At 41.8% G+C, this 18,575-nt stretch overlaps 1 protein-coding gene across 14 annotated transcripts in view; it reads left to right on the top strand.

Annotated features, from left to right (window-relative positions):
* GRM1 (glutamate metabotropic receptor 1) overlaps nucleotides 1-16,643 on the top strand; it is a 498,985-nt gene extending 482,342 nt beyond the window's left edge. For 4 of the 14 annotated variants that reach the window (XM_008540785.2, XM_070602719.1, XM_070602714.1 and 1 more), the window contains exons 9-10: nucleotides 5,973-6,057; nucleotides 12,931-16,643. In XM_008540785.2, the coding sequence (XP_008539007.2) occupies nucleotides 5,973-6,033 (61 nt within the window). In that variant the 3' untranslated portion in view covers nucleotides 6,034-6,057; nucleotides 12,931-16,643. The remainder of the gene's footprint in view (nucleotides 1-5,972; nucleotides 6,058-12,930) is intronic. The other 10 variants (XM_008540657.2, XM_070602713.1, XM_070602712.1 and 7 more) reach the window with 3 other exon arrangements.
* The last annotated feature ends 1,932 nt before the right edge of the window (nucleotides 16,644-18,575 follow it).

Here is an 18,575-nt window from a genome sequence, read left to right as displayed (position 1 = left end):
GGTTCCAGAGAAATATGTTAAATGACACTACAGGGACTCAATCAGTAAAAATCCATAATCTGGGAAATATAATCAATATTTCTTCAACAAATAGCAAGCAAAAAGGAGAAGTCTACAATATAGATTTCAAAGACTTAAGAGACTTGTCGACAAAATGCAATGTGCAGATCTTGTTTGCATGCTGATTTGAAAATCACAAGTAAAATAAAAATGTGTGAGACAGTCAGGAAAACTCACATAGTGACTAATATCAAAAAATTTAATATCAAATATTAAGGAATTACTATTAATGTATTTTAGGTGTGATATTATTTTTTCCTTTTACTATAAAAATGTGTACTGATATTGTAGGCATATATACTGAATTATTCATGGATTGAATGCCATAATGTTTTAGATTTAGTTTAAAATAAATAAATGGCAAGTATAATTAAAACAAGATTCACATATATATATTATTACTAAAGCTGGGTAATAGGGATTTGGGAATTCATTTTAGCATTTACTTTATGTTTATATATTTTTGACAATTTTCATAATATAAAGTCAATTTCAAAGATGTCCGAAAAACAGACAGAATTGGAAAGAATAATATGAATTCTCACATACTAGTGTAAATTGTGCAAAGCACTTTGCAGAGCAATTTGACAATACATAAGAAAGACGAATGCGTATTCACACAATCCACCAATTGTACTTCTAGGTCCATACCGGAGAAAAACTCTCCCATATGTATGCAAGGAGACACAATCAAGAATGTTTATTGCAGTACTGCTTAAAATAGCAAAATGTAGGAAACAATCTAAATGGCCATCATTAGGAGAATTGATTATATTTTTGTAGTTTGGTATTTATTCAACTTAGTGTAAGTAAACTAGAGTTATATCTGTTAACATAGTACTTTGAAAAAGGCCAAATTCCTGAATTGAAATACAGTACGATGCTATGTACATAAAATCTAATAACATGCTAAACTCTACCATATATTATTTATTAACACATATGAATATGCATGTTGTAAAAGTATTAAAATATGCCAAGTGATCCTACACATCAAATTTTCTCTTGAAAAGAAGAGGATTAGTATTAAGAATATTATGCAGGGGGCTTCAAATTTAAACATAATGTTTTCAAAAGAAAGAGTACTTTAATAAGGCAAAATGTTAGTATTTGACAAAGCTATGATGCCAATTAAACTGAATTTTATGAAATCATTCTCTATAGTCTCTTATTAGCTTAGAAATCTTTAGAATTCAGAATTTTAAAATAGAGCAATATTTTACATTTATATGGAAAAATTGCATTGTGTGTTTATATAAAGAGCCTTACTGTACTATGTTAGCTGTGCATGTGCTAAAAGGAAGAGTGGAAGGAATTACCATTTACAGAGGGCCTACATGTACCGTCAGAGTTCCATTCTCTAATCTGAGGAACCAACGTCAAGAAATAAATATTTAAATTCAAATAATAGAAAAAACTGCATTTGGCTTTGGAAAGCAATCAGGGGCACAAATTACCCTATTTATCTGTAGCAACGACAAAAAAAGATAGACCATACTCTGCTAAAGTGGTCTTGAGTGGTGCTGTCAATCTTTATGATTACTTTGAACAGCTGCCATATTATTTCCATGGTGAACTGCCCACCTGGAATTGTATTGACCATTTCATCTTTGCTAAAAGTAGGCTTACCTCCAAACCTATCACAGACATGCAACTTCAGGCACAGCAGCTAATCTGACTCTGTACTCAGCTTTTACCTGCTCTTGACATATCCATTCAACATCACTAACTTTGCCCGCAAAAAAAAAAAAAAAATCCAGAGAGAAAGCAGTTTATTTTCTACCAGAAGTTGTTGAAATTCTTGAATAAGGAGAGTAGCTAAACTCCATGAGTAAAATAAAGTGAAGTTTGAGATATTATGAATTATCTAATCTAAATACTCACTGAGATTTAAAATATTTGTGTCTTGTCTCTGCCTCTCTTCCTCCATCCTTCAGAGGAAGGGCACTTGTGGATGCCTTAAGCTGCGATAGCATTTTACTAGTTGGAAGCATTTTGACATGTACTAGTTCAATAATCCTTCTTTATGGATGAAAAAACCGAGTCTGAAAGAGGCAAATGCAGAGTTGGAGAGAGCCCGGTCTCCTGAGTCCTTGTCCAGGGATCTTATCGCTCCTCTATAATGAGTAGAACTTGTCTGTAACAACTTCTCAAGTTCATGTAAAGAATAATTCCCAGCATAGAAACTGATGGGTGACCTGCTGTAAAGAAGATAAGACATTAATATAAAGTCGTATGGAACCAAGTACACCCAAAGAGAGAATCTCTTGTTTAAAGGAAAATTATTTGGCGAATGGCAATAGATGGGAGAAGCTATGGACAATCCGTGAGTTTATAACAAGCAGTGACTCTTTACAAAAAGAAGGGAAGAAGGAAGGAAGGAAGAAAGGAAGGAAGGAAGGAAGGAAGGAAGGAAGGAAAGAAACTTTGCGCTTTCAGAAGAAATTAAAGAGGCATCTTTCTAAGGAAACTTCTCAGGTTTCTTTAAATCCACAGTTTCTGCCAAAAGATTCAAGCACAGATTTGGGACTTATATTTGACAAGCCCCCATATGCTCCATTTTCCCTCCAATCTTTTACTCTGGCTTGCCGAATCTGTGGCTGGTTGAAGATGTGGTTTTGCAGTTGCTAAAAATACTCTTAAGTCAAGCTCCTTCTCTCAGTTTTTATTCAGTTGGCCACTCTGGCATCAGACTTTTCAAGGTGTGGTCTGTAACCTTTAATAAACCACTCCTTTCAGAAAAGTAAGGTTTGTATGCGTAGGTCATTTACATTTCATTTCAACCCAAAGGGAAAATCAGAGACTAAAGAAATGACACCCTGAAGGAGAAGCTGTCATTTTTTTTCAACTATTTCAATCAATAGTTAATTAAGGTGGCTTCAGGATTGCTGAGAGTGACTCTGTGAAGTTCGACTGTCAACATGGCTGAAACCCCCAAAGGAACCACAACTGTCCACTAACTGCAGGAGTAATTCCAAGTCAGCAACAGAGGCCACGGACCTCCCTGATCATTCCAGGCATGTCACACTCTGTGCACCTCTGCTAACATCAGCATGTTGGGTCTCTAAGCTGTCAATATGTTCCCGTGGTCTTTATCATCATACATGTATTCCAGCAGACAGGACCAGCTATATCATTTGCATGGCCCAGTGGAAAATGAAAACATGGGGCTCCTGGTTGAAGATGCAGAGGGAAAAATGTTAAAGGTACTAAAATATAAAGCCTTTTCCTTTCTTTTGCTGTCTCTCTCTTGACCTGTCATGGTATTTTTTTATTTGCCATTTAATGTTGTGCTCCCTTGCTGGAGGTACTCGCCCAGCAAGTGTAGACCTTGCCAGGCGTGGTAGCCCCAACTCGGAGACTCTGAGCACGGGACGCCCTCAGGCTGCCAGGTTTGCCTCCAGCCAGTCACTGGGCAGATACCATGGGGAAACTGAACCAGGCATCTCCCTTCCCACACGCCTGCTGCTCCATCTATGGTAGACCGGTGACCCCCAAGGGTATTGCAACATCTCAGGGCCCCACAAGGTACCTGCATGGAAGATGGATGAGAGTCTTGCTCCTTCAGTATTGCCAGCCAGATGCACAGTGGCCCTGCCGGTTCAAGGAGGAGACAGCCACGACCATTCCCTCCTTCCAGATGCTGCGGGACACATACTCCTGACCCTGACCCTGGTCCAATCTTCCCGCATCCATGACCAGAGGCCCCTGCCAGAGGCAGAGGGTGGCCTTGCTCCTTGGAAAGGGGTGGGTAGTGGAAGCCTGCGTGTGATCAGGTCCCAGGGGCCGGGGAGCACAAAGCAGAACATCCAGATGTCCAGGGAAGTTGGGGAGACAGGACCATATGTTAGCTGAGGCTACAAGCCCCCAGTGCATCCTCTTTTTTCCCACGAACATCACTTACAAAACCCAAATTAAGTGATAAAATGATTAGGAATTTCAAAAGGATGACCATGGAGCACTAAACCCCAAGTGCAGGGCCGTTCTGATGAGGGACCCAGCCTGGTCTGTCTTGGTCACAGGGCTGTGAAGCAGACCTGCCAGGGTCCTGGTCCCCCAGCACCATTGAACAGGTCACATCTGGACATTATCTAAAGGTTGAATTAATTAGAGGATTCAGGGGGATGCCAGCAGTTTAGCAAGGCAAAGCCAAACACTTTGAGTGAATTTTCTGCCTTCTTTCATGAGAAATGAAGTTGTTTTAACATCATTTGACAGGTTAAATGTTCTTTCCTACTGATAACTTCATTTATATATTCAAACCTCATCCTTTTATTCCTGGCCATCTACTTGCTAATGTTTTCATGATCTTTGTGGACGTCTTGAATGTCAAGGATCTATTACTCTGGCAAGTTCAAGAGCAAACATTATCTCTTTGTTTAATTTTCTTAAGTAAACGGATTATTGCAGTAGTAATGAAGTTACACCCAGGCGTTTCAGGTATTTATCTCTGGATGAGGATTCCAAATTGTCCTGGGTAGATCGTGTACTTTCAAATGTTGATTGAATGGCCAAACTTGGTAGAAATACACATATGGATCAATTTTATTTTTTTCTCTCTTACCTTCAACTGTGCCGTGGAAAATCTTTTGTCTCACCTTCTACATTCAGATCAGATTCCTTGCTTTCAGGTATTAAAAAGTTATTCCCGTGTATTCTTGTTTCAAGCTTCAAACTCACGTCTCTCCTTCCCAGTATGTGTGAGGCCTCAGCCTGAAACACTTGGGATGGGAAGAGGCGTGGTCTGCTCCTGCGATTCCTTTGCCTTCCTATTCTGAGTTTCCCCTCCTCTGTCTGCTTTGATGGGAAAAAGAGATAGGAGAGATGGCAAAGGCCTTTGATTTCCCCGGAGCTCTTATGGTCCTCTTCTGATTAACACTGGATAATTGTCACCAGAATCTTAGAGTAGGTGGCCCAATGCTGATTCATAGGGAACATTTGTGAGTTTTTAGGGAGCCCTAGAGGTGGCTTCACCACTGCAGGGTTCCCTAATATGGGAGATTTCGCCCAATTCAACCAACGTCATGCATGCCACCTATAGCACCTGCTGATGGTTCACCTTTAGCATCTTGTTCCTGAAATTCTTTTCTGTGACTGGCAGCCCTCCTGTGTGGAACGACAACAAGATGGCTTTATCCACCACCTTCTGAAGTGCCACTTAACTCATGGGAAACCCACTTATCCTCACTCCAACAGATGATGGAAAGGCCAACTGCCCGCGGCTGCCGCATTAGCCTTGTCAGTTCTAGTCAGTGCTCTTCTCGCCTTAACCAGATCACCCTCTGTGCTAGATAAGGAGACCTCCAACCAGGGAATCCAATGACATTCTCCTCCTGTGGCAGATTCCTCCAGTCTCTTGCCACTCCCCTTCTCTCCACCATTAGATGCATTCCATCTTGTGAAGGCCAAGTGATAAATGTGACTTTCTATGAAGCGATAGCAATTCTTTTATGGTAACCGAATATGGGGGAAATAGGCAATGCAATTAAAAGACACAGTGTAAGACTTAAATCCATGAACGTCCTTTAAGAGGGGTGGGAAGATTCAGAGTACATCAATGTGAGTGGTGGTGGAGGCCACTGCCACCAGGAAGAAAGGGAGATGTCAAGAGTGGAGGGAAAGACCCAATTTGGGACAGACACACACACAGCAGAAAAAGCATCTGCCACTTGGAAAGTGATGGTCCCACCAGGGAAAAGAAAGAATGCACTCCACTGTTGTGACTTTCAGAAATGAGCCTGGCAGTGCAAGGAAGATATAGGACGTGGAGGTGGAGATGACGTGCAGAAAGGCTCAGAAGTCAGACCAGGCCCCGCTCCAGGCCCAGGCACCACCTGAGTGGTGTAATCGCCATATCTGTGCACATGTATAACCACTCACTCACTGGGTGTCTTTTTCTTTTCAATCTTCAGGAAGAGGCAGCCAGAATTCTCGCCCACCAGCCAATGTCCGTCGGCACATGTGCAGCTTTGAAAACCCCCACACTGCAGTGAATGTGTAAGAGAAGCTGCATGGAGAATATAGTGGTTTGCCCCTTGCTTTCTCTCTCCTGGGTTTTTCCACTTTCTAACACGGAAACAGATGTGGTGCATGCCTTCAAGAAGGAGGAACCATTTACGTGCCATGGTTTGCACGACTGCCTTAATTTGATTGTCCATCATTCTTAAAAGGACACTGTCAAGTTGTTAGTCTTTTTGCTTTCTTATGCTTCGATGCAAGATGCAACACCTTTGCCGATTCTGGAGATTCGCTTTTGTTTGTGACTCCCACTCACAGCTCGAAAGTGAATTTTCCCCCTTCACAAATTTGTCAGCTTCTCTTTGGCAAACACAGCTCTTTCTTTTCTTTTCTTTTCTTTTTTTGCCTTTTTTGCTGTTGCACAAATGTTTGAAATGATCCGGTCTGCATTAAAGGCAAGGCCATGACTTGAACTTAGGGAAGGGTTCCATAATGTCCGTTTGAGGGGGTGGGCACCAGCCCGAGCCTCTGCTGGGTGCCCCCTACACCCCGGGGAGCGCAAAACAAAAGTTTTGTGAGTCCCACAAAAAGTGAGCTTTACAAAAAAGAAAAGTAGTTATTTTCACAGAATTCTGAGTGCTTTTATCAGATTTTCCCCATCTGATAAAAACGGTGCATGTTTGGTCCAATTTTTGACCTTTAGATCTTGACAGTGTCTCTTTAAGTGAACAAAAGAACATAGACCATGTTCGATTCATTGTGCACGGAGTCTGTGGTCATTTTCAGCTGTTCCTTTACAGCCCTTCAAACTCCTGGGAGAGTCAAAGGTACACATTCCTGCAGCAGGAGGGAGCCCACTGATGAGGTGTCTGTGGCTTGAATAGCTCTTCAGATGAGAAGAGCCCAATTTGTTCAAATGTTTGATACTGAACCTGGTCATGGGGGCCAGTGACTGGGGCCACAGTGTCTCTTCGCTTCACTCACTGGAGTGCACTGGGAAGTCTGTGTCCTGACACTCCCTTAAAGAGCCCAGATAGAAAGCATGTGGTCTCAATCAAATCATGCTGACTCGTAGAAGGAAAAATAGGGCAGCCATGCCAGTATGTTTCAGGTGGTGGTTGGGAGGCCTCTGTACATCTAGATCAGAACCACTCTAGTCTGTAATTCTTCCAAGTCAAAAGGCATTGAGTGTTTCTTGCACCATGGATTGAGTGTGACCAAGGACACGGCAAGGAGACCCTGATTATGACAGCTGCTGGCTGCCTGTCAGAAGGGATTGATGGAAATAGTAGATGTGCTTGTCTTGTCATGACAGCACGACCAGAGAGAGAAGAGAGTCACCTAACATTTCATTCTTAAAGGTGAGTGCCTAAAAGCAAAAGCAAAGAGTGAAAGAGGGTACATCCTTGAGAGGTGACAAGAATAATGCAACAATTAACAAAGCTAACAGGTTGATTGTCAAGAACTTTCTAAATAGGATCCATTCAAGCTTTCTTTCTGGAGATGACAAAAGATCAGGAAGAGATTGGTAGCTTAAAAACTGTGCACCATAGCCCAAGACTGGCTATTTTTAGCCTTGGTTGTTCCTGGGGGAAAAAAATGATATGCTCTTTCTGTGACATTCAGTTCCCACAGCTTTTGTGAACAAGCCCGGCAAAGGGACTAGGGATGGAAATAAAGCTGCCTACTGGACCATTATGGTCTGCCTGGATCTATCCTGCCTCTGAGGCATAATCCCAGCAGAGCAAGGCAACTGCCCTGTGTTTCCAGGGCGAACTGGGGAGGACTCCGGGTAGAGCTGAAGAGCATCAGATGACTTGCTATGGAAATTATAGGTCTGGCAGCATGGAGCATAGAAGGAAAAAAAGGACTGTATATTTAGACTTTGTATTATTGTAAATTTCAACAAGCCAACTGGTTCTCTGAGTAGCTTATGATGAGGTCAGAATCAAACAGAAGAGGGGTAAAATTCACAATGATATTCAAGATTTAGTATCAGCAGAAACGACCAAGTTCTCATGTAATCAAAAAGATTGGTCTTCAATAACACATTCAGAGATTCTCTACCTTACAACTGGTGGCGAGTCAAAAAGGTGAGAAATTTTATGAAGCTTGGATAGGCTGCCAGAGAATATATACTGAATATGCAGATTTTTCCAGGAAAGCTTTCAAGAAGTGGAACTGGAGTCAGTGGGAGTCCTTTGTGTTGAAAACTAACCTGGGGTTGCCTAGAAAAACAGGAGTGGGACTCAGATGGTTTCAAATAGTCCTCATGCCTGACATTCTACATGAATCACTACTCTCTGCATCCTGTACCAGCTCGCTGAAGCAGGCAGATGGGAGAGAGTTGGAAGGCACATCTGTGGCATTCCTTTTGGATTGTCTCCGTTGGGTTGGGGCAGCCCCACTCCTTCCTTACAAGGTCTTATATCCCAGCTGTAGCTGTAAGGCCGCAGGAAATGCCAGCAAGCCCATGGCTTTGGTTTGTTTTCTTAACTTGGTGAGCCATTCTCTCCAGGCTGTGACTCAACAGCATTTCCTGTTGCCATTTGCATTTTCAGAGAAAACAAAGGCTAACCTCCTCAGTTCCAAGGCATGAGTCTTCCCTCCATTCATGAAGGTCTTGCCTTGTCTGTGGGCTCTCTGGATGCCACCCTTATGTCTGTTGTGAGGCTATTAAGCCTAGTGGCAAAGAATTGAATTGGACATAAGGGAGACAGGTGTTGTGTAAGCTTTTCCCCTTAGGCAGCTTGTGCAGGATGCTTCCCTCCTGATCTCAGACACCCACCCACTGTTATTCCCATTTGAGACCTCTCTGGAGCAGACAGCAGTGTACTCTGCAGATGTAACTAGTACTTATTGAAACAAATGAAACAGACAGGACCACTTGGAATGCCAAAGATATACTAATCTGTTTACACCACCCACTTCCAACTATTCTTTCAAGCGCTGTAAATACTGGGTTTTCTGTTTGGGAGGATTGTGATACTTATTTAATGAAAGAAAAATCAAAGCAAGATGCAAGCTGTCGTGGCTGGAACGGCCGCCCCAGGCCTGCTGAGCTCTGCACACTATCAATGTACATCATCCTCTGTGTATCTAGTTCCTCTCGGGCCTAGCAGCGATTTCCTCCAACGTCAATATCAAAAAATATATTCAGCCACCCGAGGTATTTACACCAAATGCTACTGAATTTGATCTTCAAATATGAGATTGTTGTAGGCGTGACGTCTGTCTTTTGAAATTAGAGCAAGAAGCATGGGGTGCAGTGTGACAATTATGTGTTGTTTCCAGACCAGGTTGCTTTTCCTAAGGTTAGGAAACCGAGTAAAATTAAATAATAGAAGAAAGAAGTGGTGGCTGGTGGCTGAGACATAAGGTATTCCATTATCCAGGATTAAATAAAAGTCTTATTTTATAGTAATATTGCATTTTCATAATGCATTTATTCCTTTTTGCTGCCCCATATTTTATACATTTTTTTCTTCTGACTATTACAGCAATAGGTTCCCAACATTTTCACACTAAAATAGTTATTAAACCTTCACTGGAATCTATGATAGTAATTGGACTTTTATTAGTGGCCACTGTAACACAAACCAGGCCTCTTAGAATTTAGTTACACTTGTATCAGCACACTTTATCATAACAGCATTTACATGGGTTTAAAAATAGTAGCACATAATCTACAAAGACATGTTGGTTCAGTCTAAAAACAATGCGTAAAGCATGTATAGATTTATGGACCAGTCAAGCTGTCTATGAACCACGGGTTAGAAATAACAATCCAGAAGGACCAAAGTTTATACTCTGCTGCAGTTTCTATGAAATGATGCATTTCTTCCACTATCTCTCGTTTTTAGGAAACAGTTTATTTTGTCCTTGGGAAAAAAACAAGGTTAATCTAATGTTCTTAATATGATAAGTGCCTTGGGGCATTAGAACTGCTTCCTAATTAAACAGTACTTTACAGCGAATCTGGAGCAAGACTCTGAGGGGAGGAAAGCTGATAATTTTGGCAGTCAGGGTGAAAATCTCTTATCACATGAATAAAGACTATATTGTATTAAAACACAGCTAAATTGTGATTATATCTGTCTGTAAGGTCACTAATAATACCTTTAACATATGGAAGTGCATGAATTAAAAAGAGGCCCAGGGGCCGGCCCAGTGGCACAGCAATTAAGTGCACACATTCCACTTCTCCGTGGCCCGGGGTTCACTGGTTCAGATCCCAGGTGCGGACATGGCACCGCTTGGCATGCCACGCTGTGGTAGGCATCCCACATATAAAGTAGAGGAAGATGGGCACAGATGTTAGTTCAGGGCCAGGCTTCCTCAGCAGAAAGAGGAGGAGTGGCAGTGGTTAGTTCAGGGCTAATCTTCCTCAAAAACAAACAAACGAAAACCAAAAAATAAGTAAATAAAAAGAGGCCGATATACAACCCCTGGACAATGAGGAAAGTAACCCAAGTGAGGGAGAGAGTGAGTGAAGTCAGTCCCAGGAATATGAGGTTGCCGTTTTGCTAGCATATGAAATGTTTTGTTGGGCTGTCTGCGTCTGCTGGTTGACTTTGATGACTAGCTGTCAAGGGACTTGTTTTTTAAACACACACACACACACACATACAAATAACCAAATAAAGATACAAGACAGCCTTTTAGTTTAATATTTTTTAATGAGCATTGAGGGGCAGGCATTTGGGAAAAAAAGGAAAAAGTATTTCCCTTACACTTGAAAGGACTGCAAATCTTTGAGGTTGAATGATATGGTAAAGCACATTTAAGCAATGCAAGAGGCAAACAGGAGATTTTTACTTTCTGGAAGAGGCATACGGAATGTATAAAGAGAGAAACAGGGTAAGGAGAGTGGGGGATGGAGGAAATTGAGAAAGACGAAAGTGGGAGGTAAGTGTACTTAGAATTTCAAACTCAGAAGGGGATCTATGGATTCTGGTCTTGCTTTGGCTGGCTGGTTGACACCCAGGAATACCACCGTCCCATGCTTCACTTTGCTCAACTCAGAAGAGAGTCAGCTACCCTAACAAGATAGTGTGGAAGCTGATAAGTCAGTAATTTATCATTTATAAGCACTTATACATTCTCAGGGAATATATTAAGCATATACTAAGAGAAATATTATTTTTATATAGTAATTTGGAGATGATATTTTTCTTAGACAATTAAAAATACAGCATAGATTATCAGTTCTATGGAGGAGCTACTTAATTTCCCAAATGATGAGATTAAAATTTTAGCCGTTATATTTATTTTAGAACCTTTATATCCTGAATTTTCTACAATATATATCAGAATTCTTACAAGAATCTGTACTTATTTGGCTCACTTCAGTTTCAAGATTATAAAATATAAAATAAAACACATTACCCTCATCGTAAATGTAACACTTTCATACAATTTCTGAAATATCCATTCTTATATGTGCAAAATTATTAAATTAACCACTATGTTTTAACTATTGATCATTTTCTATATTTTTCTAAATAAAAGACTATGCTATGGAACAGTCTATTTCACAAGTTCCCAGGAAAAAAAATGTTCATTTTCCCTATCCCTTTTAATGTCACAAATGTGTTATTATTGTGTTGCTTTCTCGTTGTTTTCATGGATACAGAGGGAAAAAAACTCCTAAAAAAAGAAGAAGAAAATTATTTCCTGATTTAAGTATTAACAGTGTTGTTATTAATAGTCTGCTATGGCAAGGTACCACCATCTGCTAAACATTGTACAGAAAATGAGCCGAGTCCAAAAGTAAGACCAAAGTTGGTACAACACACAGAATAGAATCTGTAGTATACGCACCCAGTACATCTCATTTTCTTTCTTCTTCTTCAGAGAGATCTTCATTCTCTTTGCCTGGTTTTATGAGGGTCCCACCAAGAGGAAAGTTGATAAGGCTGGAGGATTGCTGGGGTGCTGAGGTTTTTCTTCATCGAGGCTCAATGAGGAAAAGATCAGGGAGGGTCTTTGTCTCAGCAACTTCAGCTTCGCCTGGGTCTTAATTTTGTCTCATCTGCCTCAAACTATGCCCGAACTAAAGCAGGATATCATCTGTATTTTGTGGGGCGTCTGGTTCATTCTCCTTTCAGACACACCTAGTTAAACATTCCCAGTGTGAAAATCCCACGCCAGCTGGTATGAATCAGGGCCTTTATGTGAATTGTGATCCATTCTATGTGTCAGGAATAATGCTTTGAAATAAAAAGAAAATCTAGAGTTATGAAACATTTAAATGGAGCATGGGTCTGGGATTTTCTGTCATCTGCTTTTTTTTCTCTTCCGTACAGGTGCCATGTGCATGACCATGCAGCTCTGGTAATAGGAAATACCTGCGTATCAGAATGGGCAACTGAGAGGGTGTATTTAGTAACCCACAGGACAATGAAACTAGCTTTATATGTGGGTCTTAATTTGTCCCAGGGGCTAAGAAGAATGGGAGGCAAGAGCTATAGTCATGTTCTGTTGTCCATGTGTAACTAAGATTTTAATTTTAATTTGTTTCCTTCATCAATTTTGGAATCTTTTAAAGCCTTGCAGCAAGCAATAACGTTGTCGTTGCCTTAGTGTGTATGTGTCTGATAACTTTGTGAAATCTTAGACCTAAATGAAAACAGCTACTTCTCCAACAGTCTGGTTTTACTCCCATACAACTTTTCTCAGGGTCAAAGTTTCCCGCCTTGGCTTAGGTGGATGGAATCACGGGCTGCAGCTTCAAAGGGAACCTGTGGTCGCTGCAGCTTTGGGCATTTGATATGTAATAAGGAGAGGTTGGGGGGTGTGGAGGACAGGCATATGGTTGACGGGGGAGTCAAACTGCATTGTGATTTCTGTGTATTTTATCCTGTGTGCATGATATATCTGTAAATAAATCCATCTCTATTTTATTCATAGTTCTAATGGCAAGTCTGTGTCATGGTCTGAACCAGGTGGAAGACAGGTGCCCAAGGGACAGCATATGTGGCACCGCCTCTCTGTGCACGTGAAGACCAGTGAGACGGCCTGCAACCAAACAGCCGTCATCAAGCCCCTCACTAAAAGTTACCAAGGCTCCGGCAAGAGCCTTACCTTTTCAGATACCAGCACCAAGACCCTTTACAACGTGGAGGAGGAGGACGCCCGGCCGATTGGCTTCAGCCCTCCCAGCAGTCCCTCTATGGTGGTGCACCGACGCGTGCCCACCGCGGGCAGCACCCCGCCTTTGCCGCCCCACCTGACCACAGAGGAGACCCCCCTCTTCCTGGCCGACCCAGCCATCCCCAAGGGCTTACCCCCTCCCCTCCAGCAGCCGCCGCCGCCGCCACCGCAGCCGCAGCAGCAACCGCCACCTCAGAAATCCCTGATGGATCAGCTACAGGGAGTGGTCAACAATTTCAGCACCGCGATCCCGGATTTCAACGCGGTGCTCTCAGTCCCCGGGGGTCCAGGGAACGGGATGCGCTCGCTGTACCCGCCCCCTGCGCCCCCGCAGCACCTGCAAATGCTCCCACTGCAGCTGAGCACCTTCGGGGAGGAGCCCGCCTCCCCCACAGCAGAGGATGAGGACGAGGACGACAGCGAGAGGTTTAAGCTCCTCCAGGAGTACTTGTATGAGCGGGAAGGGAACACGGAGGAAGATGAACTGGAAGAGGAAGAGGAGGACCTGCAGGTGGCCAGCAAACCGACCCCAGAGGATTCTCCCGCCCTGACGCCTCCGTCGCCTTTCCGCGACTCGGTGGCCTCTGGGAGCTCGGTGCCCAGCTCCCCCGTGTCCGAGTCGGTGCTCTGCACCCCTCCCAACGTGACCTACGCCTCTGTCATCCTGAGGGACTATAAACAAAGCTCTTCCACCCTGTAGGGAGGAGGCGTCCACATGGAAAAGCAAGAGAAGCCCGGAGCACCAGCAGCTCCGGAGATGAGCTGAAAGCTGGGAGGATAGGCTGGGGGTGGAGGGCGAGTCAGGAGGGAGGAACAGAACGTTGCTGCTGCCTTAAGTACGGCCGGAGGGAAAGATGCTGTACTCTGCAAGCAAGAAGTGATCCAGGGGAAGATTCCGATTCTTGAATTACTCATAGCCTTCTCTGGGAAGAAAGGGAATTCTGACAAAGCACAATCCCATATAGTATGTAACATTTATTGCAAAAATAAATAAATAAAATAAACAAAAGTAATCTCTTTTGGACAGTTGTGCATAGATAGACATGCCCACACACACTTGGCCAGTTTGGGAACGGATAGCACATGAGGATGATCCAGGGGAACCCTTAGTTCACCTCATGGTATCCATGGTCTTCCTCATGAGCGTGGTGGAGCCAGAGCAGGTGGGTGAAAGGAGGGCAGGGATGGAACCACCCAGAGAACAGACGATGGGACCGCAGCTCATTTCTCCCAAGCCCTTCTCTCTACTGGGCCCACAGACTCCTGGTCTTCAGGAGACACGGGAACTGGTCAAAATAGGGGCCTTTCTTCACCCACTGCACCCGATCCAGTGCCAGCCTTGCTGTCACACTTGAAGAAAGGTGCACGGACACCCTGCTGCTCTGTGGTTTCCCTCTACTGAGGAAACAGGAATACGAGAAAAATATCACCAAGAAGTGCTTCATCAGGAGTGCTAAGGGAAGATGGAAGGAGGGCAAGACAATGCATAAGCAGGATGCTTTGAACAAAACCGGTCAGCACAATCAGCTTCCCAAATTTGATACTCGCTTATTGGTGATTTTGGAAAAATGGCCAGAACAAGAGATTGCTTTGAGTGGCAGAGGACCTTTTGTGGATTAACTTGTGTTTGTGCCAAGGGGGCTCTCCTTTGCCCTTCAGTTCAAGAGAACAAACCAAGTGGCAAAATCGTTACCTTCCATTTACTGTAGCAAATAATACTTACCAGTTGAACTTCCAAGATGCAGTATGTGTATTTGGTGCCATTGTTTCTCCTATGTACTACAAACAAATCCATCTTCGAACTTAATGGTGTACGCATAGCAAAAGTATTGGTTTAAATGACAAATAGTTGTTTCTTTTTGTCGCCGAAGTCCCTTTAGCTAGCGAGTGAATGTGTCCTGTGTCCTTGTATACACGTGGATAATAAAATTTGTGCAATGTAATGTCAATCTAACTGCAACTAGAAGATTGTCTTTCCAATATAGTATAGATATTTTTATGTTTCAATAATGTTTTATATACCATTGCCACCAATATCTCCATGAGCTCTTTGAAGATTTGAGTACTGTGGGCCAATGCTTTCCATATGCTGCTCGATGGTCCTTCCTCTTTTAAGAGGGAACTTATTTTTCAGGTATTTTATGATGTTAATGATGGAAATACATTATTAATGAAGTGGTTTGAAAATTTGTTATATTAAAAGTCCCCAAAAACTGTGGGTAACCATAAAAAGATACATTTTATAAACTTGCATACATCATTATTAAAACATTAGATTGAAATGACAGTATTCAGATTATCTTGCATTACTTTAATTTTTTTTTAATGATTTTCCAAAGCTACTTAAGCTCCATGTGCTTAAAGCATATACTAACCTCTAAGTTTGGTAATAATTTCTCAAATTATTTATTCATCACCTTTTGCTTTCTTTTAATTTCTATTTACATATAATTTTATTTCTATATTTTCACTGTCATAACTTTTCCTTATATTTTTATTTGCTGTGTGTCATATCCATGTCTATGTAATATAGTTGTTTCATTTTTGCTCTCTCTTTTTACGCCCAATAAAAGAGATTTTTCTTGCTGTTTTGATTTCTTCTGTTATTGATGGAATGAATCTTACCCCCTTAAATATCTTGTTTATGTCTTATGTTACAGTCATATCTTAATATGCTTCCTTCATGTTGAAATGTTGATTTCTCAGCTAAAAACCACCTTAGAATCTTTAAATACCTGGTATATCATTTATTCAGATTTTGACATCAACTCCAATGTTTGAGACTCATGTTTTTTATGTCTTCCCATATTCTACTGTCAAGTTTAGTCAGTTCCATATCAAGAATGGACTGCCTTTCCTTTACAAAATTATTTTATAACACCTTTGGTAGAAAGACCTCATGACTGAAACGTGGATTTCACTTCCATATTTTCATTGTGATAAAGTAGAATGAGGAAAATGAATGGTTCCAATGCTTCGTAGATGGTCTACCAATCGGCAAACTAGCAAGGCAAAGCATATACCTGTTATTAGTGGATCATGTTTTTATCTTAATGCCACAAACATGTCCTTGCTATCACAGGACTTGTGCATTCAGATTTTTTTAAAGTAAGAATAGGTGAAGAAAACTGCTTCTACTATTCAAATAATATAAGATGTGAGTTTGTTTTGAGGTTTTTGTCTGAAACATTTGGCAAACACATTCAATGTTGATCACATTATTACTCTGAATGCCTACTCTTATCATGATTCAAAGTTTTCCTGAATATAATAGAGTATTAGCTCTTATATCAAAATTGGAAATGTACACTTATGTACCCTCTACCAGAAGGGCAGAAACTCTTCACCTTAACGTATGTGCTTATCCAAGTTGTTTAGCTTCTTGTAAAAGTGTTTTCCTTTGACTCATTACTGCCTTTTGTCAAATAATCTTGATAATGCTGTATAATAAATATTTTCTATTTATTAAATGTGTACGTCCCTTCTTTGCACTTAGTAAGAGTTACAAAAATAGAAATAGATTGGTATAAGAAATGATGGCAATGGTTTGATTTTGCTCAGAACATGTCGTCGGTGAAAGCTGGAGAGTACCACACAGAATCTACAGACCAGGTAGGTGACAAGGTAGAGAACAGTTTGATTATGAGGAAGGTAGTAACTCAAGCTTGAACAGCTTGAAATGAAATATAAAATTTACATTTTCAATGCCATGGCAGACATTGTCATTCACCTTTTTGATAGAATGTGTAAGGCTTGACAAACTCCTGCATGTCCAGCAGAGCTCTAGACAGAAGCATCTGGAAGCCCCCATCTTCCTTTCTTTGTTCCCTACAAGGCTTTTCTGTCCTTGGCTCACACTGCAGGGGAACTGGTTTCTTACCGTGCTGATATCCTCCTACTCACCCCAAGTTCTACTCCCCTGCACTTCAATGATCCTCAAAACAAGGCAGCTTCTTTCAGTCACATCTTCTGGCATCAGATGCCTGCAAAGTAAGGCATCCACCAAGGGTCATTCAAAGAGAGAACATGGTGGTACAAGGGCCACATCCACGAACCCCATGTTCTTAGATGGTAGGAGCAAGCTCCATAAAGGAAGACTGATGTTGAAGAAATTACCAGAATCAGGGCTGACACAGTGTTTCTTCCTTGTGCTCAGAAAATGGAATGAGAAATCATGAAATGGGAGCTTGGTGTCTCAGGAGGAAAAGTCATAAGAGAAAGAATGAGAAACTATAAAGCAATAATAAAAAAAGGAAAGGATAATGTTTCAGGTGTGTGGTCCAAAGATGCACCTATATATTATGGTAAGTCATAAGGGCCTCCACTTAGAAAGTTCAGAAGCTTCACCATAAGGAAGACATTTGGAGAGGTTGAGCTTGGGATCCAGATACCACAAATGATGTATAAGTAACTTCCCCAATTATTTCTACAGAGATTAATCTTGAGGGAATCAAAGAGAGGGGAAGCAACGTTTTTATTAACCTACTCTGTGCCAAACATTTTGCTAGGTTCTTTGCATTCATTCTCATTTAATCTTCCCAGTACTACTGCCATATGGATTTTTTTCCTTTTTTTTGGTGAGAGAGATTGGCCCTGACCTAGCATCTGTTGCCAATCCTCGTCTTTTTGCTTGAGGAAGATTGCCACCAAGTTAACATCTGTGCCAATCTTCCTCTATTTTGTACATGGGATGCCACCACAGCGTGGCTTGATGAACAGTGTGTAGGTCCACATCTGGGATCCGAACCCGTGAACCCAAGGCCACCAAAATGGAGCGTGCAAACTTAAGCATCACGCCACCAGTAGGCCCCCATATGGATATTTTAAGGAACTGAAATAACTTACCCAAAGTGTCTCTCAGCTCATAAAGGGTCCGGCAGAGATTCAACCTCCATCCTAAGCCCGTACAAAGCCTGGGAATTCATGTTCCAGAGCCCAGGAGAGTGTGTGGGAGTTGGTATCTGTTATGACTACTCCTCCTTTTGTATTTTCATAGCATGCTATTCGTATCCCCTACTGCATTACACTTTACACGTCTCTTTCCCTCAACAGATTGTAAGTTCCTTTTTGCTTGAGATCCATTTTTCTTTCTAATTTCTGAGCCTTCAGGGTAGAAATGCTCAATAAATGTTTGTTGAGAAAGTAAATGATTATTGTTAACACCGTATAGTTTTCCCAGTTCAATTCTCTGAAGATTTATTCCCAGATCCCTATGGGGTCCAGAGTTCTGCATTTCTACCTACTGATCTTGACTCTGCCAACTGGAACAACACATGTTTTCATTGTGAAAAACAAGCTCTCCTTTTGGCATCAGAAAGAACTGTCCCACTGGGCAGCAGGTCTGCCTTTCCTGCAGAAAGGGCGGGAATACTCAGTGTCGGTTGAGCGCGGCCGAGGTCCCG

Source organism: Equus przewalskii, chromosome 32, assembly GCF_037783145.1.
Source record: "Equus przewalskii isolate Varuska chromosome 32, EquPr2, whole genome shotgun sequence".
Classification (NCBI taxonomy): Eukaryota; Metazoa; Chordata; class Mammalia; order Perissodactyla; family Equidae; genus Equus; species Equus przewalskii.
Note: the sequence above shows the minus strand (reverse complement) of the source record. Positions and strands in the feature narration are given on the sequence as shown.